The sequence below is a fragment of the Rhagoletis pomonella genome, unplaced genomic scaffold (genome assembly GCF_013731165.1).
Source record: "Rhagoletis pomonella isolate Grant_MI unplaced genomic scaffold, Rhpom_1.0 Rhpom_scaffold_00013, whole genome shotgun sequence".
NCBI lineage: Eukaryota > Metazoa > Arthropoda > Insecta > Diptera > Tephritidae > Rhagoletis > Rhagoletis pomonella.
In genome coordinates this window covers 5,018,480-5,037,268 of record NW_023458567.1, presented here as the reverse complement: position 1 = coordinate 5,037,268, position 18,789 = coordinate 5,018,480, and the positions used below count along the sequence as shown (strand labels likewise).

The following is an 18,789-nucleotide window of genomic DNA, read 5'->3' as shown; positions in this document are numbered from 1 at the left end:
TTACCTATTATATAAGAAACTGGCAGAACAGCTCTTCGCGAGAAGCACATTACTTTAATCAATGTAAAATAAATAGTTCATTCGAAACCACATTTCCTGGTTGTACTCATAGTTAGTAGTGAAAATATGCAGATTCAGCTGACTATAAATACAATTTGTTAATAAACAGTAACCGTAGATTTTAAAATAATGATGAAAGTATTTTTGTAATATAAACAATTTAACAATCCAGTGAAAAGAACGCGAAGGATTTAAGAATTCAGCAATTAATTCAAGGATAATCGTAACAATATATACAGTGACTTTTATGAAAGTGTAGCTCGTTATCTAACAAAAACCATGTGAGTAAAAATTTCAAACTTTTTATTTAAACATTCTTAGTATGCAGTTTTGTAGCTCATTCAATTATTTAAGCGCAGTGCAAATTTTAGGTAGCTAGAACTTACCATTGATTTTTGGCAATTTTTTTGTGGATGTGGATGTGTGTCAGATGCAACGTAAGAATTAAAAAACGTGGAATGAAGTGCAGAAAAAGTAAAAAGAATCGGCTATGAATAGGCCAAAAACGTCCGATGCTGATGTCGAAGCCGATGCCGATTCTTTTGGGCGATACTAGCTGATGCCGATGCCGATTAATCGGTCGGACTCTATATGTATGTATGTACCCACAAAGTGGTCCAATGGTTTCCTTAAAAATTAAAAAAAAAATAAACTTAATTTTTTGAATATATTACTGATTTATTCGAAAGATCGAACATTCCCATTACCTATGGAACACGATTTCATTCATCGTGAGCTGGCTTTGCAGCAGCACATCTTATTAGCCAGTTTTAGAAAGAAGCTGTAAATGTCAAAAGACCTTTTGTTAAAAAAAAAAACACTATTTGGAACACCCGTTACATATACACAAGCGATCGTACGTATGTAAGTAATACTCAGTCGCTATTTAGTTACATATATATGTATGTATGTTACATATTTTTTTTTTAATGATCGCGTTGATTTCATTTCGTGGTAGAAAAGCTGGCAACAACAGAGTTCTTTCTCTGCTTTGTTAAATTACTAAATGGTAAGTTATTTTTAAGTATTTCTCTACGCGATTTACATACATATGTATGTACATGCGCTATGCTGGTACATACATACATATAAGTTTTTCTATTAATATAACTACACACCACATACAGTATCTACACACAGTATATGCATATAGTATACATACATAAAAATGTTCGTACTACACTCATCTTCACCATGATCATCGTCGTTCAACAGTACTATAATGAGTGTACTAACGTACTAAATGTGCATACGAATGTAGTATATCCATACTACGATGATATGCTTAAAACGCGCGCCCCACCGACCGACCGACCGCCCATCTGCCGACCGACAGTGAACGGCTGAAAGAGTGAGTGAGCGATTGTAGGGGCGTAAGGCGACAAAGAGGGCAGAAAATGCGAGGAACTAATCCCCACAGCCTCACTATTGGCTATGGCCCGAAGCTACCAGGCAGTCAACAGCCAACAACCAGTCAACTACAAAAGATGGGATCACTTTGGGTGATCGTGCAACAACGAGCTTTCTCATCGCTGGTTTGGATTTTGCGTGCAACAACTGGGATATCGCTTGTATTACTTATGTGTTAAGCGTTTTTTTCTGCTTGTTTTCAGCAAACTTAATACAGTAAAAATCGAAACAAAGCGTGGAAAAAGTGAAAACAAAAATTGTTTAAAAATGCGAAAAACCAGCTACTGTACTGCTTCCATACATATGCATGTATGCACAATGTAAATACCCTGCAAACCACCAAAGTTCCCGAGATCTTAACGAAATCTTTAGGAGTATTTCATTTCTGTGACAATTTTTTACGAATCTTCAATGAAAATTATATGAAGTGGTTGACACGAACTCGCAAAGAAATTTATGTACCAATAATAAAGAAAATTCTGAAAAAAATCTGCATGAAATTCTTCATACGGCAGCATTATTTTCATTGTTTTACCGATTTTTTCCCAAATTTTCGTAAAAGAATCGAAGTGCTTAACGTTTATATCATTTTAGAAAATTCGGCGAAAAATCGGATGAGATCTTTACGATTTTTTTAAGTTCTCTACAATTCAGAATACTCTGAAAAATGGTTTGCAGGGTACATATCTTTAGGTATGTGTATATTCATATGTATCGTCTTTAGTCACTTGCAGTGTGACTGCTCTTAGCGGTTGATCCCATTGAAATCGTACGGCGATTTCCTATAAATATACATACATATGTACTTTTGCCCATATTTATGTATGTACATAACTACATCTGTAGATATGTAACATTTGTATATACGATTTTTTTTGGTTTTTTTTTTAACGTATGTTATATTCAATGTTTATAGGCCTATGAAAGCATTGCGTTGTCTTCTTGAAATCTCTGACTATTTTTATACTCGTACCAACGAAAAACAATAACAACTAAGCAAGATCGTTGCTCTAACAAATGTTCTAAGTACTTATAGACAAAGACGAATTTCTAATCGTATACATGCTGGTATATACATACATATGTATGTATGTTTGTACATAAATATGTAGTACGCACAAATGTATATAACAGATGTTCCAACTGGCATTCCAACTCAAGTGCCTGATGCACTCAAAAATCTCAATAAATTCAACTGTTTTACCATTTGAATCCAATCCGGAGAATTTGAGGCGGGAATTACTCCATACATAGATATACATACATACATACATATGTACATACATACATACATACATACGTACATAGTACATTCGACCGTAGCAAAAACCACTTCGGTGTACACTCCTGAGTCTAAAGTATTTTTGCTAACCAATTTCGAAAAAAAAAAAATTTTGGAACCGGGGAGTGGCCTTTTTACATTTTTTCGGTGACACCTACATTCGACAATGAATTTTTTTTTTAATACTACATAGTTCTATTGGAATATTCGAAATACTTACTTCCTTAGCAAAAGTTTAATGATTTTTGGTGAGCTTTATTTTACTAACATTGGCGTGTTCCGTGGTACTTTCAAATATCTCGACTCCTGTGCCACCTATCGGATTAGGTCATCTTTCATATTGCATTGTCATCGGGTTCAGAGGTAAGTCTGAAGTTTCAAGTCTTTAGGTCATCGGGAAGTTGGTCATATATTGATTGCATAATTTGATCTAAAAGCTTGTAAGAAGCAACCGCTTTGTTCAGCAAAAAAAAAAAAATATCGAAATTACCTTACAAAAATGCTTTAGACTCACGACGAACGTTTTTTTTCGGTACGGTAACTATACAGCGGGCGTTCAAAATATGCATAATTCATTCAACAGCAAAAACCCCGAACATTTATTTATTTTAAATTCATACAGAGCTCGGTGAAAATGCAAGAAATACCAAGAAATTTTCATCGGAATTTCCAATTTTTCAATTCGATTTCTTAGAAAAATGTTGAGTATGCAGTTTTGTAGCTGATTTAATTATAGTATAATAAAGTGCATGTTTCAAGACCTGCGAATATTTTTTTGTCGAGGATGTTGCGCATTTTCTTCCATACAAAAATGTATTTTATTCATGCGTTATATAGTGGAAAATGCGCAGAACCATTGACAAAAAAAAATTACAAAAATCAACGGTAATTTTTAGCGACTTGAAACTTGCAATTTAATTAAGTACAAAATGCGTACATACATACAATTTATCTAAAAAATCGAATTGAAGTTTAAAATTTCTTGGTATTTCTTGCATTATTTTCCCGAAGTCTGTATGAAATTAAAAAATTTACGCCTTTGGTTTTTGCTATTGAATGAACTATATATTTTTTTTAATAAGAAAAACTTGGTGTGGAAAATCTAAATAAATAAAACTTTCACCCGCAGTCTGGCAAGGCAATTTCTTTTTTTTTTTTAATAAAAGGTCCATAATTTTTAATGCATTTTTTATAAAAACTTTTAAACTCAGTCATATCTTATCTTTTTTTAATTTTTCTCCCTTTCCAGGACACCAAACCGCCAACGACGCCGTCCAGTAATGAAAATGGGCCTAGTAACGGCCACGGAAACGGCCATGGTAGCAGCAACAGCAACAGCACCGGCAACTATCACCATCATCGCGCGCCGCGTACCCCCGAAAGCTACTTCAATGTGCCCGAATCCATTGCGCTGTTGAACATCGTCAAATCCGAGCGCATTCAGAGTGCCTTCCAATCGAATCGCAAAAATCACGCCAGCGTCTGGGAAATGGTCGCAGAAGTATTGAATCGATTTAGCGCACGCAAGCGCTCGGCTAAACAGTGTTGCAATCGTTATGAAAATTTAAAAAAGATCTACACACAACTAAAGAAGAATCCTGAGCGGCACGTACGCCGCAACTGGCCCTACATGTTTCTGTTCAAGGAAATCGAAGAGCAACGCGGCGAATGTTGGGGTTCGGCGAATGGCAAGCGGCTGGCGTTGATTGCCAAAAGCCACAAAGAACTCTCCTACTATCAGCGCCGGCGACAGGCCGCTGAACTGGGTGTTGCGTATCTGGGCAAAGAGGCGGCTGCTGTAATGCAACACAGCTTGCTGCAGAGCCTCTCCACCGACTCAAGTAGCAATAATAGTAAGATGGAACGCTTTCTGCCCAATCACTTTGTGGAAGCACAGCTAGGTGACGGGCTGGAAGGTGGCAGCAGTATGGGGGGTATGTATGGTGATGGCAGCGCGTCATTGCATCTGCCACCAGGCGCAAGCGCAGCAGCGGCAGCGGCAGCAGCAGCAGCAGCTGCGGCGGCTGCAATGAATGTAGCCATGCAGAAGGAACAGGAAATGAGGGAAAATGGCGTCAGCGCTGGCGTGGGCGGTGTAGTAGGTGGGATGGAGCGTGGCAACGGCGCTGCGGAACCGCAACATACGGGCGAGCTGAATGGCGCCCGGCCACTAAATGGTGGTGCGAATGTTGTGAACGATGTGGCCCGCTTAGCAGTTGGTGGTGGCGGAGCAACCGCAGTGGGCAATTTGCTGGCACCCCATGTCGGCAATGGTGGCATTAAGGATGTGCTGCGACCACACTTTGAGAAAGACTGCAATGGCGTAGCGCCGTTGGGTTTGCCCAATGGCGAGCATAACATCTCAATGAAGTGAGTTCAGCGCATAACTATTTAGTTATTTTTTAGAAATTTAATTAATGCATTAATTATGTTTCTGTTACATTAATGCAGGTCTGAGCCAATGTCCGAGGGAGAATTCAATCCGGATGATATACAGTTGATGCAGACTAACTACAATGGGTAAGTAAGAGCCGAAGAAATAAACGCTGATGAAAAGAATTAAAGGTTGCTACAAATTGAAATTTAAATATCGATGTTTTAGTTTTAATACGAAAATGTACGCTGGTCGGTACTAAATACATATACATACTTATGTAGGTATTGTATTATCTTAAAGTAATCGATATGCATATTCATTAATTTATCGAAAAAGTTTTCGATATATTTTAAATTAATCGGGAAGTTATCGAATGACTATTGATGAGATTTTCGATATATATATTTTAATAGTATTTGTAATATCTGTATTTTTCGATATATTTAACGAACCACTATCGATTGTGTTATCGATAAGACTTTGGATTTGTTTATTTTAATAGTATCTATACTAAATTTTGAAAATAGGTTAGTTCGTGGAGTACCCTAGTGTAGGAAAAAGTGTTCGGTGAGGACTGAACCACTCAGGGACAATACTTTACAAGAGCGTACACTTACTGGCGTATGCCGACGACATCGATATTATCAGTAAAACCAAGGGCTAAGTATGTTCTACCTTCTCGGGATTAGATAGAAAAGCAAAGCGAATGGGTCTGGTGATAAACGAGGACAAAACGAAATATCTGCCAACGGAGAATCACTCTTGCCACCAAGTGCTACTTTGGACTGAATAGGCTATTGAGAAATAAAGTCCTATCTCGTCGTACAAAGATCACACTCTATAAGGCACTCATCATGCCTGTGCTGGTGTATGGCGCAGAAGCATGGACAATGAAAACATCTGATGAAGCGACTCTTAGAGTTTTCGAGAGAACGATTTACGGACCTCTACGCGGTGAGCTGCATGAGCTTTACAACGATGTAGGCATAAATAGCGCAGCGAATTAAAATTCAGCGGCTCCGGCGGCTTGGCCATGTCGTTCGAATGGCCAGAAACGCTCCTGATCTGAAAGTATTTAACGCGGGCGGCGATGCTGATAACAGAGGAAAAGGAAGGCCTCCTCTGCGTTGGAAATACCAGGTGGAGAAGCACTTGCCTTCACTAGGCATTTCCAATTGGCGTCAGTTGGCACTGAGGAGAAATGACTGGCGTGCTGTTTTTGAATCGGCCAAAATTGTTTATTCGGTTACAGCGCCAATGAAGAAGAAGATAAAGAATAATACAAGGTGTTCTACATAGTCACAGCTCGTTTCGACGGCTCCCTTACAAATGGTAGCAATACGGGAGCAAGAGAGAAAGGTGAAGAAGAGCAGCCCCTTTGCGCAATGCCCCTAAGTTTAGTACTATAATTCGTAGTTATTAATGGCTCATTCTTTTGTGACTTTAGTCATAAATGGTATATTAAGAAAAGCTAAATTTACGAAAATAGTAGGTATATATATATTAAGTTGTACATTAAATGGTAATTTAGTTTATTAAAACACAGTGGCCCGTAGATATAATCGAAATAAAGTCGACTCTAAAGTCAATTTCAGTTTTTGTGACATAATTTTCAATGGGATATCTGTCAAAAGATCTGCAACTAACTTTGGAGTCGACTTTATTTTGGCTACACATAACTAAGAGCTAATATTTTATACATGTGTATGTATGTATGTGGTCCAAAATTGCATGTGAAAAGGTAAACTCAGAATTTTAACGCTCTCGCCCCTAGGATTGTTCTATACCGAAAAAATATACTCCTATATTTTTATTCCCGAGGGCACTTGTGCACAAGGGCATATTAATTTTGTTCACATAACGGTTATTTGTAACAGCCAAAACGAATCGAGATAGATATAGACAAATGTATACATAAATGCTCAGTATGAATAGAGAAGTCGATTAAGCCATGTCTGTCTGTCCGTCCGTCCGTGTACACGATAACTCGAGCAAAAATTGAGATATCTCAACGAAATTTGGTATGTAGGTTTCCATTTATCCAAGGTAGGTTGGGCGAAATCGGACCGTAACCACGCCCACTTCCCATATAACGGTAATTTTCAGAAATACGAAAACTGTGATATTTTAGTAACTACTGGAGATTATTCACTCAAAATTAATATTTACAATAACTTTTAGACGAAAAATAAGAATATTATAAATTTTTGGAAAATGGGCATAGCCACGCCCACTTATGGTTACATGTGTATATCTTGGTAACCGCTGCACCAATTTCTTCCAAACTTGGCACAGTTGTTGGCCTTGGTACACCATGCCAAATGGCCGAAAATTTTTTAATTCGGACAATAACCACGCCCACATCCCATATAACGGTAATTTAGAGAAATACAAATTCTTCGATAAATCAGTAAATATAAAAGCTAATTTATTCAAAATTAATGCTTGGAACAATTCTTAACCAAGAAATACATTTATGAAAAAATTTTGGAAAATGGGCGTGGCACCGCCCACTTATGATCACATATATGTATCTAGGTAACCGTTCTACCGATTTGTACCAAACACCACACAAAAGCAAAACGTTGAAAATTATTAAAATCGGACTAAAATTGAGGCCGCTTTTCATATAACGGTAAATTTCTGAACTGCTTGAAACTTCAAAATTTTAAAATTTAAGGTCTCTAATTTACTCAAAATTGATACGCTCGGCTTACCATGTAGCGGTAGCTTTCGGAAAGGTGAAAGTCATATATTAAATAAAAACTCCGTTCCCCTGCAGGAGATTCCCAATAATAATAACCAATTTTTTATTTAACCAAAATTTTTTTATTCTAATTTATTTTCGATAAGTTTTTCTTCCATACAAAGTATGTTCAACAATTAGTTTTTGTATGGAGAAAATGAGCAACACCTTCCACTAAAAAAATTCCCAAAAATCTACGTGATTTTCTGCAACTTCAAACGTGCACTTTGTTAAAACTAAAAATTAAATGGGCTATAAAACTACATACTTAGAATTTTTCTAGGAAATCTGAATAAAAAATTGCAAATTACTATGCAAATTTATTGAGTTTTACTGAGTCTTGCACAAAGTTTGAAGATTTTATTTTTAACATTTTTATACAAAATTATTGAAAACAAATAGAAATAAAAAACTTTACTCATATTGCGAAAAATTCACTGTGCCGGTACTTTTGTCCGGCACCGTATGTATATAGAAAAGCTGAAGTTTTAACCTCTTTTAATTGCGCCAGATAATTTAGAAATTGTTAAAATCAGCTTTGAAAGTTCTATCGATCCGCATTGTTTTTTATAGCAATTGGTTGGTATTCTATGTAGACTTGTTCCTTAGTACTTTTTCATGAAAATCGTGGTAATATAGAAAGTAGTTTGTCAAAGAGGCAAATTGGCAAGATGGCTGTTAAAGCGAGACGAACAAAAACGTCTTGTATTATCGCAGATGCACTTTTAGTGCACTCATCGAGCAGGCCTACTATTTCCTGTATCTATGGAAACAATTTTAGCTTTGTAATCAACATCGGTTTTTTTTTTTGTGATTGCTTATATCATTTTTTAAATTCTCCGCTTTGCAGATCACAAAACTACTATCCGCACAACATTGACCCCAACATCCTTCATCCGGACGTTATTGTCGACACCGATAACATTTCCGATTGCAGCAGCGTTATCGGTGGTGATGGTAACGGTGGTGGCTCTGCAAAAAGCAAACGCAAACTCTCCACATCTACCGATGGCGGTGATAGTACAAATTACGAACTGATCGAGTACTTAAAGCGACGCGAGAAGCGCGATGAAGAATTGCTGCAACGCATGGACGCGCGGGAAGAGCGTTTATTGGCATTGCTCGAACGTACAGTTGTCGCTATAGAAACGTTGGCTGGCAAGAAATCAGCGGAAAGCAAGGAATAAATAACAACTATGCGCTTAATGGAAATAAAATGCGTCAATAAAAACAACAACAAAAACCCCAGTCATTTAGTGAACTAAGTAAATTAGATTTAAGTTAGCTAAGGCCAAATGAGCTAGAAAAAAGCGCTTTGCGATGCCAAAGAACAAATTCGATGAGATTTTTACTTAGTCAGACAATACTCAATAGGATATAGTATATTTATATACATACACATATACAAATTATTGTGCTTAATTATTTCGTAAGTTTAGCTATAAGGATACGGATGCTATTTGAAATAACCGAAACTTACCAAAAATTTACTTAATTAATTTAATTGTTTAATTAGATATTAACTTTTTAATACTCATTTTGTGCCATTTTATGAAACCCATGTGCCATTTTAATTTTTTTTTATTCTAAGAAAAAAGAGAATAAGTAAAAAATTGTTGCCCCACACGCAAAAATATGTATTAAGTACACACATGAAATATACAATAATTGTATGAGCCTGAATTACACTAAAATCATTAATTTTTAATATAAAATTTATGAACGGCAACTTCTTTAGGAATACTCAATATGCAATCTTTACTTTTCAAACTAATGACTACATATGTATGTAAATGTATAAGCACACAATATAATCGAATTTTATTTTTCCAATGTGTAAAAAAATAATTATATGACAACCCTGTCCAAAATTATTTTCAAATTTTTACCTGTTTAAATATCTCTCATGCGATACCCGTATTTGTAAAATGCGCTTTATATAGGAAAATGGTAACTTTGTAAATTAATATTTAAAATTTTTAAATGTGCTATCAAAAAAATACTCAAAATTTAATGTTGTTTCTTTTTAAAAATAATATGGCAACGCTGTTCAAAATAGTTATCAAAAATATTGTAATTAAGCCGAGCAAGTACCAAAAATTTATTTTTGTTATATAAAAAAAAATACTGTGGCAACCCTACTCAAAATAGTTTCCAAATTTTTACTCGATCAAATACCTTTCATTTGATACGCATATTGTAAAATATTTTTTTTATGTTAAAATGAAAAATGGCAACCCTGTTCATGAATATTGAAAGTAAGAAATTTTGCAGAAAAGAAATGAAAATTACAGAAATGAAGCGAACAATAAGAAAATACTCCTTAATAAATTAGTAATGGGCAACCCTGCCCATACATATGTAATTCAAAAATTGGTCGCTCTCAATTACCTTTAATTTGGTATCCATATTGTAAGATACCGGGCCTGTTCGAGGCACGTAAAAAAACGGCTTTACTGCCGTACTGATGCAAATTTTCAACACTGTCTAACTAATAATACGTTGCTAGAAACGCACGTTGCACAGAACGTGATACTTAAATAATTCGCGCAACACTGCGGTTGTGATTGCAGCTCGAACAAGCCCACACTTTTCATATGTTAAAATCGAAAAAAGGCAACTCCGCTGTGTGATTTCTTTTTTATAAAATTAAAAATATATATATATATAAAGGCAAAACACACCCGAAATATTATTTTTTTTTTAATATTTCAAAAGCGAAAAATATGGCAACCTGACCAAAACAATTTTCAAAATGTTCCCCTTCCGAATACCTTTCATTTGTTAGCTATATTGTAAAAACCAATTTTTTAAGTTAAAACGGATAATGTGGCAACACTGTCTACAAATATTTAAAATTTAATTTTTTATCTAACACATAAATAAATATAAGTACGAAAACACAGCTTTTTTTATTTTTCTAAATATTTAAAAAAAAATCATTAATCTGGCAACCCTCAAAATATTTTAAAATTTATCTTTTCTCAAATACCTGTTACATAAATGAATATCAGTACGAAAACACAGCTTTTTTTATTTTTCTAAATATTTAAAAAAAAAATCATTAATCTGGCAACCCTCAAAATATTTTAAAATTTATCTTTTCTCAAATACCTTTTACATAAATGAATATGAGTACGGAAAACACAGCATTTTTAATTTTTTTAATATTTAAAAAAAAAACAATAATCTGGCAACCTTCAAAATATTTTAAAATTTCTATTTTCTCAAATACCTTTCATTTGATACCCATATCGTTTTTTTTATTATAAAAATTATTTTGTATATCTGAATCACCCTGTGCCGACCGAACGCACCAACGAGAAATACCAGGCGACCAGAAATACCCAGCACGCAACCGCGCATCAGTGATGCGGCAAATTGCGCAACATTGCATCAGACCCGCATCAATGATGCAGCAAGTAGTGCAACATTTGCATCAAGCCCGCATCAATGATGCAGGAATTTGCGCAACATTTGCATCACACCCGCATCAATTATGCAGAAAATTGCCCAACATTTGCATCAAACCCGCATCAGTGATGCAGCAAATTGCGCAACATTAGCATCAGACGCGCATCAATGATGCAGCAGTGCTACATCATGGTGAGCAAAATTGTGCGGGCTTTCTGCTCGCTTCTGTTCCCCTGGTGGAATCGCGAAAATTTTAAATGAAATTCATCGAATCGTAAAATTAGAAATCTTCCAATGTTCAGGAGGAATCTAATAATAAAAGAACACACTGTTTTATTAATTGCCACCGTTTAATGGTGTTTTTTTATTCGTTTTTTATGCAGCCCGCCACCTCCACTGCTAGCCAACAAATTTTTCTTAGTTTTATTAATTTTGCTTCTTATAAGCAGTTTTAAACGATTACGAACAGCCTCGTAGTCCTCTTCCGGCTCAATCTTCTTTTCAAAGCGGAAGAATTTAGCACCCTCTGGAAAGGATAGGAATAATTAGAAAAATCCAATTCAATGATAGATTTGATACCACTTACCTTTCAGCCTGGCATCATTGCGCGGTATGAAGAAACTTTCCACCACAATTTTGTTTTGTTGCTTTTCCCTTTTCAGCGTCTTCTGCTTAGCTTCTGTTGCTCTCTTTTTGCTCTCATTTTCACCGTCTTCGTCTGAGGATGAGTCATATTTGAATGGATTCAATGCATTCTTGTCCGGCTTAGTGACAAGAATCCTCGCATCAGATACCTTTTTCAATTCATCTGCGCGCTTGTCTTGCGAATTCCCGCTGCCAAACATATTCAACAAGCTGAAGCCATCGCCGCGCGTCTTAAGCGACTCGGCTAGTGTGTCGGTGACCACGTAGAATACCTCCTTAGACACCTCTGGGCTTTTCCCTTCGCTTTCGGGTCCCACAATGTCTATGCGGTGCTTTTTTTGTTTCTTTTTGCCAGCGATCGTGGCCGAAACTTCAATATCTTCCTCTGGCGCTTCTTTCGCTGTAGTACGCAGTAACTTTTGGTGCTCTTCCTTAGATGGATCATAACGTAACATACGTTTCTTACGCGCCGCCTTTTGAGCATTGTCGGAGGTGTCGATCTTTGAGCCCACCACCTGCTCCAGTATGCCCATTTGCCAACTGCGCTCAGTTTCGACATTTTGCAAGGATTCTTTATGTGTAGACGCTTCAATCTGCTCCTCCCCTTCACCATCATCATCGTCGACGAATTTAGCATCAATGCGAAAACGCGGATCCAGGCTCTGTTTACTTTGCATTTCCACCAATTTTTCGCCTTTCTTGCCAAAGAGTTCCGGTTTCAGTTGCAACTTTGTATCAGTTTCTTCATCATCTTCCTCATCAGAGCCGAAAATATTGGTTATAGATTTCTGATGGAAATCGCTCTGAGTCGCAGTGTGCTCATCTTCCTCCGTATCGCTGAATCTGATTTTCTTCGATTTCGGCGCATCCTGGAACGGTAAATATATGTAAATACATGTACGATTTTCGTACGGACAAAAGGTTATGCGTTGGTTACTCGGCCGGAAAGAGCTTGCTGTATAACTGATTTCTTATCTTTGTACTGCTTAGTCATTTTATTTTGTGATTCCTTGCGCTTCTGCTCAGCTACACTGTCTGACCCATCTGGCTTCTTTTTCTTCTTCGCTCCTTCGATAATGTGCATTGGCTTGGTATCGTAACTTTGAATAACTATCTGCAAATATAAATGAATTAAATTTTGTATTCAACAAAACTATGCACAAGTTTTACCCTGCCATTATGCAACGAACTAGCTGCCCGTTTCTTGCTAATCAACAAATGTGCAGCAATGTCATCGTCATTTTCCAACGCCGTCAATTCCTCCTCAGTAAAGGTCTTACGTGTATTCTCGGCATTTTGTGGAAGGAACGCCTCAGTTTGCTGTTCACTCCGAACCACATCTATGACAGGATTCTTTCCCTTTTCAGCCTCCTCACGTTCACGCTTTAAGCGTTCTAAAAAGGATTCTTTCGCCACCGAAACCTTTATATTCGTACCATTTACCTTCACCCAATTAAGCGCGTCAACGCCTGTAATTTTAAAATTATAGTAATTTGATTTATTCTGGATACTTTGACTGCATCCTACAATTATTCACATCGTTTGGATGTATTTCCAGCGTTACAAACGCTATCACTTTGTCGCTTTCCGCTTCAAATGGATTATTTTTGGTCTTCAGTTCTACACGCTCAACGGTGCCATAATCCTGAAAAATCCGCAATAGCTGCTGTTCAGTTGTGTTAGGTGGCAGATTAGCCACAAAGAAACGTGAGCAGCCCATGCGAATGCCGCAAATTAAGAATTTTTACGTCAAAAATTAATCAAAGCTTCACAGGCAAAAAAACACACGTGCGAAGCAAATAGCGGAATTTATTTGGTGGCTAGGGATCAAACTATACCATAGAGTTGTCAAACTATCGATGGCACTATCGATAGTTTCAATTTTTTTAGACCATCAATACTCATTGATAGTTTTTTCTTATAGAGCGTGTGTGAATCGGTAACAAAGTTCGCGGCAAGTAAATTTTTGACAAGTTTGAGGTGAATAAAATTTCAGTAGCCCATAGGGCTAGTGAAATTTTTGACAAATGCATAGAAAATTTTGACAATTGCAAAGATTGCTGCTGTGTGTAATTTTTCGTAAAATAAAAGGTTAAGTTGATGAACTGCAATCAATGATGGTAGATGTTTTCTTAAAATATTAATTTCACTCAATTTGCAATAGTTTATTGCGCATAAATCTGCTGTTATGAAAAATTTACTGCTGTCAAAAAAGATTTCATTTCACACAGCAGATTGGCAAAACTGTGTCACCATAGTAAAAATATTATTCAACAGCTTTCCCCATAGAACTTTGCTACCGATTCACACACGCCCATACTATCAAAAATATCGATAGTTTAGTAGGACTATCGATCTATTGTTTGTAATACCTGAATTTTTTAATTTGAATTAAAAATTTTGTTTTTTAGTGTGATGCCGACGTCATAATCAAATATGCACGCATTTAGGCCAAAATACATACATATGTTAATCGTAAATCCTGTTTTGTTTGTATAACTTGTGTTTGTTTTTTGAACTTTCTAAAAAGAGAAGTATTTTGGCCTAGAAAATTTATATATGGTGTTGACAGAACAAAAACAAAAATTACAACAACAAATTATACGCACATTGACAATCAGTACAAAGCGAAATTACAACAAACACACCATTTTGACAAAAGGTACAAATTCGCCGTGAAATCAGCGGATCCGATAACACCACCTTGTATAAATTCGCCTTGATTTTGGCTAAGCAGTTAGGTCGGTGTTATGCAGACAAACTTTTGTTTGCCAAATTAAATGGCGGCTGCTTAGTTTGCTCGGAGGTGGTTATGTCGAGTTTGGCACAAGGTTGCACGTTCATTATGGTTTTCATGGCTATTGCCAACACGAAATGAGAATTTCAGATGTACATAACGCGCAAAATTTAAAATTTTTGTATATGACAACACCGAATTTGCTGCAGTTTGACCAAACAAAATTAGTTTGCTGTGAGAGTCGCCAAACTCGCTCTCTCCGAGTTTGCTGCAACAACAATTGCACGCAGTTTGCCAAACAAAATTTCTGCATAACACCGACCTTACTTAATTTTATATTGTGGCGAATACTGCGGCAACACAAAGCGAACAATGAGAAATAGGCAGAATGTTCGAAGAATGACGTAGAATGTTCCACAAAGAGAAACGTCAAGTTGGATGAACACTGCGAACAGCGAGAGAAAGAGAATGAGCGATAAACTTCAGAATGTTCTAGAGTTGCCATAAGTGCCAGCGCAGGTATATAAGGGCGCCGCCACCGCGAGGTGAGTGAGTTACAAGACAGCAAGCTACAAGTAAAGTGAGCAGAGAAGTGAGTTGCGAATAAGCAAGATATAAGTTTAATTGTGTTACCAAGTTTAGTTAAGCGCTGTTATTGCTTTAACAAGTATTGTAAAGTGTTTTTACTGTATTAGCGAGTATTGTAAATTGTTTGTTGTACAATAAAGTTAATTGTACTACAATTTGGTCATCGATTGCATTTATTTAACAATCCAGCGATACGAACCGAGAGATTTGGGAAATCCGGACGAGGTTTCAAGGATAATCGTAACAATTGGTGTCAGAAGTGGGATTGTTAAATAAATCCCGAAGGAGAAACTACTAAAAATGGCGAAAATTCAGGACTTAAAAATTGAGGAGCTGAAACAGGAGTTGGAAAAGCGTAATTTGGCCACCTCCGGAAGAAAAGTGGAATTGTTATCCCGTTTGCGAGAGGGTATGGAAGCTGAAGGCATCGACGTGGACAAATACGACTTCCAAGGTAAACCCGACGATACATCCGCAAAGGACGAACAGAAGGATGAGGCTGCATGTTCGTCGAAGGATGTGCAGCAGACATCCGGGAAGGTTGAAGAACAGCAAAAGGCTCCTTCGTCATCAACAGTTATGGACATGAACACGTTATTGGCTGCCATGTCACAGATGATGCAAGCACAGGATACACGCATGTCAGAGATGTCATCACAGCTGTCAACTCAGATGCAAACACAATCGTCAGATGTTTCATCGCAGATGCAAGCGCTGGAGACACGTATATCAGCAGCGGTATCAGCACAGATGTCATCCCAACTGGAAGCACAGGATGCAAAGATTGTACAAATACAGGAAAAAATCGAAGAGAGACAGGACAAAGTCGAGGCTAAGATGGGCGAGTTAGAAGGTCGACTTCGAGAATTGCAGTTGAATCGTCCAGCTACTTCGACGAGCGCACCCAAGGTAAAAACCCCATCCTTTGACGGCACGATTCCTTTCCAGGTCTTTAAGCTCCAGTTCGAAAAAATCATTGGAGCATGGAGGATAAATCCGCTGCACTATTCGTTGCATTGAAAGGACCTGCGGCAGAAATCTTGCAGACTATTCCCGACTGTGAAAGGAACAGTTACGATCCGTTAATGGATGCAGTGGAAAGACGTTATGGTAGCGAGCACAGGAGACAGATTTACCAGATGGAGCTGGAGAATCGCTGCCAAAAAGCCAACGAGACTCTACAAGAATTCGCTTCGGAGATCGAGAGGCTGGCTCACTTGGCTATTGGAGACGCATCTGGTGAACACCTTGAAGGGGTAAAGATCCAGAGGTTCATCAACGGAATGCGGGACGTGTATACCAAGCGAGAGACGTACGCGAATCCAAAGCCAACATTTGCTGAAACGGTCTCGTATGCTCAGACGCGTGAAACGGCAGCACTCCTAAGTAGACCAGCCTACAAAGCACATCGCGTGGAAGTGGAAACACCGGACGAGACAAATGAAATGCTGAAGAAGATTATCCAACTGCTGGGCGAGAAAAAGCATGGCTCTGGCAAATATTTTAAATGTGGAAAGTCAGGCCACTTCGCCCGCGATTGCAGTGCAAGTTCCAGTGGGCACAACAATTCAGCAGGAGGCAAACGCAGGGCTGAAGGAGACGAAGCCAACTCCAATCAGTCGTTGAACTAAAACGTGCCAGCAGGAAGGGCCGCGTGCTGGCTCCAGAAGTTGAAGGGCCCATAATCTCCGTCTCCCAAGTTGGCCGGCATGCGAGCAACCTCACTATTGGTGGATGTGTGAATGGGCAGGAAAGAGTACTGACAGTGGATACTGGAGCGACACATTCCATTATTCGACCGGATTTGGCCACTTTTTATGTGAAGCCACTACCTGGAGCAAAGCTGCAGACTGCAACTGGTGAACGCTCCCAAGTATTAGGAGAAGTACCATGCGAGGTAATAATCGACGATGTGGCCTCGTACACTAAGTTTATAGTGGCAGACATTGTGGATGAAGTCATCATCGGCGTGGATTTCTTACTTGGCCAAGGCATGAAGATTGACCTCCAGAGAATGATCCTGACAGGGCGTCACAGGAAAGTGCCACTTAGGGTTGGTTACGACAGCCAGTGCTGCAGCAGACGGTTAGTCTTAGAGGAAGTGTCGAAGATTCCACCAGAAACAGAAGCGATTAGTTGGGCGGAGGTTGGCAGTGATGGAGACGAAGTGGTTTCGTCTGGAGAAGGAAGCGGTTCACCGATACAGGAAAAGCGTGACGGTTCCGCCAGCTCAGTGAAGAAGAGGTCACAACAAGGAAGTGGTCATGGCGAGCCAGGCAGTGTTTCCGGCGGGAGGAAAGCCACTGAACCACGTTGCAATGGTGATACGTCGGTGGCCGGAAATGGAAGCGGCTGTGAAAGCAGTAGGCGCGCTTTGAAGTGTCCCGGAAAAGGTGGCCGGCAAAGGCGAGCAGTTAAGCCGGAAGCTAAGGATGAGGTTATACATGTCCGGTCAATGAGGTTGACGCCGGAGAAGGAGCGAGATGCGGAAACACTGGGCAAGTTTCAGCGTGAGGAACCGGATTTAGCAAGATGTGCTAAAGGCAGTGCAGCACGAAGGCAGGAGCCTCGGTGTCATGGACAGAGGATGCGGCATAGATCTGCCGAAAAGGGTGCCCATGAGAAGAGACATGGTCTGGTCACCACCAGTGGCCGGCAGAAGCACGACCATGTGAGATGGTGCACCACCGGAGATAAGCTGGAAGCAATGTCCAGTAACGCATCGAGCCGAGAGGAGCTATAAACTTCAGAATGTTCTAGAGTTGCCATAAGTGCCAGCGCAGGTATATAAGGGCGCCGCCACCGCGAGCTGAGTGAGTTACAAGACAGCAAGCTACAAGTAAAGTGAGCAGAGAAGTGAGTTGCGAATAAGCAAGATATAAGTTTAATTGTGTTACCAAGTTTAGTTAAGCGCTGTTATTGCTTTAACAAGTATTGTAAAGTGTTTTTACTGTATTAGCGAGTATTGTAAATTGTTTGTTGTACAATAAAGTTAATTGTACTACAATTTGGTCATCGATTGCATTTATTTAACAATCCAGCGATACGAACCGAGAGATTTGGGAAATCCGGACGAGGTTTCAAGGATAATCGTAACAATATTTATTGGGGAAGAGCCATTTCGCTTGGTTTGTCAAGCCGCTTGCGTTGTGTATTGCGCTCTTAATTTCAGCTGCAGTTACACATTGCAGTTTTTATTTCCGAAAGTGATTTCTGCAAATCGGCAAAAAGGACTTTCTGACTGTTTACACGGGAAAATATACTTTAGATTTGGCAAAATGCGTAGAAACCGCGCTTGCACTGCCAAAGAACGTACATAACAAGAAGGTTATCTACGTTCTTTGTATGTATGTACCAAAGAAGATTTACGTTCTTTGTTTCCATTACAGTCTCATTTTTCAACACTGCCACAGCCAATACAACCCTGCATTTTTCACGCACGCATTTGCTCGCAAAACGAAATGCAACTCTGTTTTGTTAATTTTTTCTCGTTGTGTGTGTTGCACGAAAGTGACGAATTAGTTTTTAAT

The 18,789-nt window shown here is 38.4% G+C and overlaps 2 protein-coding genes across 4 annotated transcripts in view; one reads left to right on the top strand and one right to left on the bottom strand.

The window, feature by feature from the left end:
• The window catches only part of LOC118748587, a 59,218-nt gene extending 40,431 nt beyond the window's left edge, over positions 1-18,787 (top strand). For 2 of the 3 annotated variants that reach the window (XM_036483129.1, XM_036483128.1), the window contains exons 2-4: positions 4,002-5,122; positions 5,204-5,272; positions 8,726-9,100. In XM_036483129.1, coding sequence (XP_036339022.1) covers positions 4,002-5,122; positions 5,204-5,272; positions 8,726-9,062 — 1,527 coding nt within the window. In that variant the 3' untranslated portion in view covers positions 9,063-9,100. Of the gene's footprint in view, positions 1-4,001; positions 5,123-5,203; positions 5,273-8,725; positions 9,101-18,648 lie in introns of those variants that run through there. The other variant, XM_036483130.1, reaches the window with a different exon arrangement.
• Positions 11,621-13,803, bottom strand: LOC118748583 (probable RNA-binding protein CG14230). Its single transcript, XM_036483122.1, has 5 exons — positions 13,462-13,803; positions 13,105-13,403; positions 12,872-13,048; positions 11,876-12,803; positions 11,621-11,815 (listed from the first exon to the last, which is right to left on the bottom strand). The coding sequence occupies exons 1-5, from the start codon at positions 13,652-13,654 to the stop codon at positions 11,640-11,642; spliced, it is 1,773 nt and encodes a 590-aa protein (XP_036339015.1). The 5' UTR covers positions 13,655-13,803; the 3' UTR covers positions 11,621-11,639.
• Positions 18,788-18,789: the final 2 nt, after the last annotated feature.